The 7460-nt window shown below is 38.6% G+C and overlaps 1 protein-coding gene across 1 annotated transcript; it reads left to right on the top strand.

Annotated features, from left to right (window-relative positions):
* The first annotated feature begins 4366 nt into the window (after positions 1–4366).
* On the top strand, positions 4367–5388 carry LOC131238753 (CASP-like protein 1C2). Its single transcript, XM_058236361.1, has 3 exons — positions 4367–4556; positions 4638–4740; positions 4966–5388. Exons 1-3 carry the CDS (start codon positions 4402–4404, stop codon positions 5188–5190), a joined length of 483 nt encoding a protein of 160 aa, XP_058092344.1. The 5' UTR covers positions 4367–4401; the 3' UTR covers positions 5191–5388.
* Positions 5389–7460: the final 2072 nt, after the last annotated feature.

Genomic DNA, 7460 nt, shown 5'->3' with positions numbered 1-7460 from the left:
TCTAGAAAAGGCCCTTCTGCATTAAGATAACCCGAAAAAAAACAAAAAAAAAAAAACAAAAAAAAACAAAAAAAAAAACAAAAAACAAAAAAACAAAAAACGAAAAAAGTTATTTTAACTTTTAATTTCTTTTTCTTTAATGGGTTATATATTATTTTCAATGTTTCTCAACAACAGAAATTCCTCCCCATGAAAACCCGCACACAAAAATAGCCCATTTAATGAACCAGATATGAAAAAACAACCATTCATTAGAGGGTTATAAGATGAGTCAGCATCATTTATGCCTGACCCATTTTACCAAAAGTTTGTTGATAGGTGTAGCCACATGGCCTGTTATTTCTCTACGTTTCATTGTAAGTTTCTCATTTTTTTACTCAAAAGGAAATTAATTGGACTGGTGGTTGGTTTCTTCCCGAATGCATGGAAAAAAAAAAGTCCAAATGGATATTAAAAATAAGAGTGGCTGTGTATGGAAGCCATGAATAAGAAATATAAACGAAAGAGGTGAGAGACCAAACAACCGTTTTTTGTGAAGATAATCAATCCATCGGATGATCTAGAGCCTCAATGCTCCTTTTTCCATTATTCCACTTGCATCCACACAATGCAGGATTCAATCTGTGGATCTACAAAATTTATGTTATTAGATGGTGGGCCACACAAATAAAATAAAAATGAGATGTGTGGTTTGGAGGTGAGAGAGAGAGAGATTGATTGATTGATTGAAGAGAGTTGAAGGTAAGAGAGAGAGGGGGGAGCCAAGGGTTTGAGGTAAGAGATAGAGAGATGTAAATGGGATATATATATATATATATATATATATATTGCAAGCCTAAGAGCCCTACACGCTTACGGGATTCTAGACATCTACGTGTTGTATTAAATGTCTTAAATTTGTAATATCAATAGTCTGTCCATGACAAGTTTAATGTTATCGAAGTCAGCTCGATGCCATCAAGTATATTCTGAATCTCCTCTGTTGGTTGCTGAATATATTAGTGCCATTTTTTAATGACATCGAAGGGTTTTCGATGACATCGAAGTGTGTTCAATACCATTAAAGTTGGTTAAGCAATCAAAGATTTTCGAAAAATCCATGTTTTGTTGTTGGACGATTTTGGCAGTTCTTCGATGTCATCGAAGGACGTTTGATGACATCAAACAGTTTCGCGCAGAATTTTGCGGATCCATCGGATTTATGAAATTTGTTTTCTATTTTGTTTGAAATTCTTTTACAACAATATATATGGGTGTAAATGGAATTGAGATGTATTTTAAGGGTTTCTAAATCGTCCTAAGGTTTCAAAGAAGTGTACCAAGGGGAGATTCGAGGTTGTTTGAATCGAGTAAGCATTCGCTCTTTGTAATTTTTACTTTCATACTGATCATCTATTGCTTTATGCCGTAGTTTTTTACTGCAAAGGTTTTACCATATTAAAATCTCTATGTTTTCTTTGTGTTTGCTTGGTGCTATTGGATTACTATTCTATATTTATCTCTGTATGCTTCTGTAGTTCCCCCAACACTATGTCCAAGCTCGAGCCTGGCCCTCAAGTGTATACCCCAACCTGAAAGCCTGACCCATTGAGAATGCTCTTAAGTGTCAGGTTGTCGATGGGATAGGTTCGGGCAGGCAAAATGAATTTTTGGAACATGCCTGGCCTTCAAAAATCTAGGAGGAAGCCAACCAAGGCCCTGCCCGTTGACTACTTTAGTCAACAAGTAGAGCCTCCGATTGTCTTAGGCCCGGATCCTGAACTGTTGGAGCCCCACAGGCCTAGCCCATTGACAGCCCTAGTTAACTGGTAGGTACCAAATAAGGTACCCCACCCAGCCCATTTGGCTGTTCACAGAATGGATCTAAGGCGATGGCTCAAACCTGACTTGATTTTTAAAAGATCCATATTGGTCTTAAACCCTTCAAATCGAGTTAGGTCCCATAGGTAGACACAGATCAAGGCATGTGTTTACAGCCTTCTACTGCTAACCCACATGCATTGATGTTGCACATGTGTGCACATTTACCTAAGGGTGCAAATGTGTGGGGTCAAGGGGAGGCCCGGACCCCTCCCATTCAAGATGAAAGTTAGATTTTGGACTTGGATCCAATCTATTAAAATTCAGGTCGGATTTGGGTCTCACATCAGAAATATCCAGACGGTTGGATTTGGGAATAGGACTCAAACCTAGCACGTTGGTGAGAGACATTAGAAATGAGAATTAACACATATTGTTACAAACGATCTACGTAGGTAGGTATCAATTTCGATGATAAACAATGAGATGGTCAACATTCTAAACTCAACGAGTAAAATAAGACAGATGGTCCAAACAAAACTACTTATGATTTGCATATTCCAAATTGCCATAAGTAGTGTATGGATAACTTCATTTTAGAAAAAATCTGGTGAACCATTACTATAGGCTAGCCTGGTGAAGAGAGCAAAAGATTTTATATATATAAAAAAAAAAAAAAAAAAAAAATTGCTATTAAGTACTTTTTCTTTAGACGGGGTCAAGTTCAGGTGTGGTTAGGCCTAGATTGGGTCTACTTTAATATAACCCATTTTAATAAAATAGGAAATTTTGATCAATCAACACTAGCCTCAATTGAATCGAGAAGATTTCAAAATTTCCAATTAACTCTCTAGATAATTTTAGACATGTTCGATTGATTAAAAATTAGACCTCAATCAATTGAGGTTATTTTTTAAAAAATACATATTTGCTTTCTAGACACTTTTGAGTATGTTCGATTGATCGAACATTGAGGCATCGATTGATTGATGGATGTTCAATCGATATTGATCGATGAAGATTCGATTGATAATTTATGTAACTTCAGCATAAGTGTATGATTTGTTTCTAATTCTATACATAGCCATATATAAATAGCTGCAATAAGGAGTTAGGGTTAGGAACGGACATGGGAGAGTCTTAAAGAGTTTTCTAGAATTTTGAAAAGGAATTTTATCTTGAAAGATGAGGATTTTGAGAATTTGTAAGTCACCTATCTCTTATAATTCTTCCTTAATGGCAGAGTTATACACGAGTCAGACCGAGTTGAGCTTGGCACAGCTCCGAATCAAATTTCGAGTCGAAGCGAGTCAAGCTTTTCCAAGTTGAGTCGAGTGAGCTAACCTAGCTAACTCAACTCATGTATAGCTCTATTTAATAGTGGATTGTTTTGTCGCTTGGTGCCGATTTTTCAACGTAAATTGTTGTGTTCCCTGTGATTGCTCATATTTTTTATTTCTCTATTCCATGTTTGAATTGTTTTAAGATTTGACTTTGACAACCCTTTCAATAGAATTGAGATGTGAATTTGAATTTGCAAGGAAATCCAGACCCCCCATACAAATAAATCACAACTTCATATTCAGATATGTCAAAGGAATCTCATCACTTATACTCTTTGATTGCTTGGTATTGCTATGTTTGTATTATTTTCGTTAATTTCTTTTAGTTGTATATTTTATTTCATAGATTAATACAATCAGTTGTTGTTTTGAACCAAAATATTCATATCTACTGAGTAGAGACCGCCATTGCAGCAGAAAAACATTACCTTCCTCTTTTTGTAACCGTGATTCCTTGCCCGGATCTCTAATCTAAGACCGTTTTAGAGTCATTTTTCAAATTTTTTATGGATTCTAGCTTACTTCACACAATCACACTTAAATTTGAACTATTGGGGATTTAATTCAACATGTTATATTTCGAGCTCTACTTCGAGATCAGCTCAATCTTCACAAGACTCGGACCGTCTCCTCTGTTGTTTAGTCAAGTCTTGACTCAGCCACCGTAAGGGTACTGACTCGGTGAAACTCCTGAGTTGCCAGTGACCCGGACTTCTCCGAGTTGCCCCTATATTTTCAATTCTAACATGTGATGTTAAACCAGATCAGGTCTGACCAAGTCTGAGTCGACTCGGACAAGTCGCACTGGACTCGTCAGTCTTAAAACACAGCACACAACTAAGTAGCTAGCTACTATTTAACGGATTTGCTTTGATTATTATTATTATTATTATTATTATTATTATTATTATTGGCCCATGATCAGTCACTATCCAAGGAAGTGGACAGCTAACCACCCCAGCTTCGCACTTCCACAGCCCATTACCTAAAATATCAAAAACAAAAACTCCATTTATTTCAAACTGAAAGTCTAAAAAGAGGGTAGACAAACATTCAACACACAGTTTCTTAAGAGATCCTTGGCCGTTGGGGATTTTCCAACAATACAAGAAAGGAAAAAAGATAAAATACAAGTGCACCACCCCCATCTGCTCTCCTACCTTTGGTAGACCGCATACGCTACCCACCCAACAGAATCCTTTTTATATTCCAAATCACAATCCTCCCCATATTCTATCATTCAAACAGACCAGCATCCATGGCCAAGCCTACCAAGATAAGTGCTTTCGTATTGAGGTTGTTGGCCATGGTCGTGACTCTCACTGCAACTGTGGTTATGGCGACGAGCCGTCAGCATACGACTGTCTACGGCATACCCGTCGACGCTAAGTTTCAGTGCACACCGGCATTCAGGCATATTCACATCGTGCAAACCTCTTTTTTTTTTCCTTCATCCTTTCGCCCTATCATTTTGCTTACTGAAGCATGGTGCAGGTTTTTCGTTATTGCCAATGCAATTGGAAGCGTCTATAGCCTTCTAGTTCTATTTCTTCCTTCTAAGAGCTTGCTCTGGCGAATGGTCGTGGCATTGGATGTGGTAATTGAGTAGCTGCAGTTGGTGAAAGCATGCACCGATCATGACCGTTGATTTGGTGGGCCATCAACTAAAGTATTAATCAACCATCGACAATCTTTGTTCAGAGCTCATAACAATTGGATAGACAGAACTGTCCATGTGATGGCCCACCAATCAACAGTCCAATCAGCATACACATACCTTAACATTATGTGAATTTGATAAATGGGCCTTTTTGGATTTCAGGTAATCACGATGCTGCTGACGGCGAGCATCGCTGCGGCGGTAGCGATCGGGTTCATCGGCAAGAAAGGAGACTCCCATGCAGGTTGGCTGCCTATATGTGACCGGGTTCCCAAGTTCTGCAACCATGTGACTGGGGCCATGGTTCTTGGCTTTTGTGGTGCCTTGCTCTACATGTCTCTCCTTCTCCATGCAATCCAGACCGTCCTTAATCCTCTTCTTCTATAAACTCATCTTCCTTATTGTGGTTTTATATCAGTAATAGCAAAAATGCATTTTGATTATAGCCACCTTTTTCAAGATAAACAGCATCTGTAACCATTTAAATGAAGATCAAAATGGCTTGTAAATGATTAGTGGTTTATAAACGCGTAATTAGCATGCATGGGTCATGATTCGATGATCCAACCGTTCATGCGATCTTAATCTTTTCTAATTCATGTGTTTTACTGGTTCCACATACATTGAGTGGATGGCATATAAATTTGATCAATCGTAACCGTGTGATCAATGGATCTTCATGCAGTTGATGGGACGATCGTTGTCAGTTTTCATCTTAACCGTCCAGTGAAAGTTATTGAGTAGATCGCAGCACCGGTGTGCAATGCACGGTCTGCATGAAGATCTCGGAAGTCGTTGCAATTGCGTTGAATATTGGACGATTCTTGATGCTTTCACACGGTAGTACTTCCCAGAGCATGAGTTTGTTTTGCCTCCGTCGCGACTCAGAATCTAAGTGTTTCTCGCCGCATTGGGGCCCACATACTGAGTTGTCCAGTGATCCAAACGGTCCATATTGTGGCATCTATACTACACAGCTATTGTAAGAAAATTACACTGACCAGATGATCTTGAATTCAATATCTTTAGATGAACTTAGAACATTTAAAATCTTACCATTAATGATTTTCTATTGACGAATGGCTCACTTATATTCGTAATGAGAATATAGACGGTTCAAATCATCAGACCATCTCTGTACGTGGACCCAGTGCTCTGCGACACACGGTGGAAAGTGCTTCACAACAACAAAAGGTTGTACCGTGTGAATCAGTTGTTTAGCTAAGAAAGAAGAGGAATTTAAAGTATGCTCATTAACAAAGAGTCGGTTTTTAAGTACGTAGAGCTCTTAGATCAGGACCATTGATACTATTGGTCCCACCATAGATTGGAATGTCTGTGAACCTCTTAGATATAAAGAACCGAACCATTCAAGATTCGGCCTTTTCTCAGTCGAACGTGGACCGTTGCGGTACTTTATATTTTCTCTTAACCGTTTGGGACCGTCCACTCTGAAAGAATCCAAGCAGGGGTCTAGATATTTGGTTGTCCATGGTCCTGAGATTCACGAAATCCTGCGTGTCAGAAAACAGTACGTTGTCGGCAAGATTACAAGACCTCGTGTTTCGTCCAGCCCAACCGAGAGGAGTACCACCAATAGATACTTCCAGAAAGAAAATGTGGGGTCCACCACCAATAGATGCTTCCAGAGAGGAAATGTGGGGTCCACCGTATTGCGTATACGCCATCTATCCTAATCATCAGGTGCTTCCCACAAGGATGAAGGTACACAACAAAAATCAGGCCATTCCAAAACTCAGGTGGACCACATCACATGAATGTATAACTTTTAGGCGTGATTGTAAGTAACACCCGATTGTTTTTTATTGGAATGATTCTTAGCAGTATCAGTACAAGTGGCATACATATAATGTTTAAAACAAATGTAGTTAACGGCTCATATTGAACCAATAAAAGTCCATCAATCAGCGGCTAGGATCACATAGTCGACTAAAGGTTTATGTAGCTGTTGACGCCTGATCGCCGTCTCAGAACATGCCATAAATTTGAATGATACCATGTGGTAGTGATACCTGAAAATAAGAGAATTGGAAGATCTTCACGGTTATTTCGATGGCTTAATTTAATTAATTTAATCAGAAGAAGACATGAAGAGGGGAAGTTCAATTGGCTACGTTATTTAACAAGTTTCGCATTGTAAAGTCGGTCATCCGTTATAGTTGTAGCATGGCACATGGCTAATAACATCTAAAAGAAGCTTAAGTCATTCGGCCAAGCATTACAACATGGCACACAAAAAATCTGTACGGTCAAAATTATTAGCAAAAAGAAGTCGAAAGTAAAAATAGAATTAAATTGGCCTATATTCATGCTACATATTTCACGTTCAAACGAAAAATAAAAATGATGGCAAACGTTCACACGTGGCACGTGTGAGAAATTCCAACCCACGTGGTATCGAAGAAATGTACACATAACACATGATCAATTTGTAGGGAGGCGGATTCTCTGCGCTGGAAACTTAGGTGGGGCTACAGTAATGTTTGTAAGAAATTCACCTGGCTTATCTATTTTTTAAGCTCATTTAAGTACATGAGGCCAAAAGTTAGCCTTATCCAGTACTCAATTGTGCTGCACTGAGAGAAAAGTGGGTAGGTAAATTCCTACTGTTGAAACTTTACTGAGTCAACTGTGAT

Source organism: Magnolia sinica, chromosome 3 (assembly GCF_029962835.1).
Source record: "Magnolia sinica isolate HGM2019 chromosome 3, MsV1, whole genome shotgun sequence".
In the NCBI taxonomy this organism is placed as follows: domain Eukaryota; kingdom Viridiplantae; phylum Streptophyta; class Magnoliopsida; order Magnoliales; family Magnoliaceae; genus Magnolia; species Magnolia sinica.
This window is presented reverse-complemented; position numbering and strand designations above follow the sequence as displayed.

Bases quoted from the DNA above. Each gene is read 5' to 3' on its own strand.
- LOC131238753 (XM_058236361.1), top strand. From the start codon at position 4,402: ATGGCCAAGCCTACCAAGATAAGTGCTTTCGTATTGAGGTTGTTGGCC. The intron at 4,557-4,637 runs GCATATTCACAT...AGCATGGTGCAG, and splicing joins CAGTGCACACCGGCATTCAG to GTTTTTCGTTATTGCCAATG. The intron at 4,741-4,965 runs GTAATTGAGTAG...TTTGGATTTCAG, and splicing joins TGGTCGTGGCATTGGATGTG to GTAATCACGATGCTGCTGAC.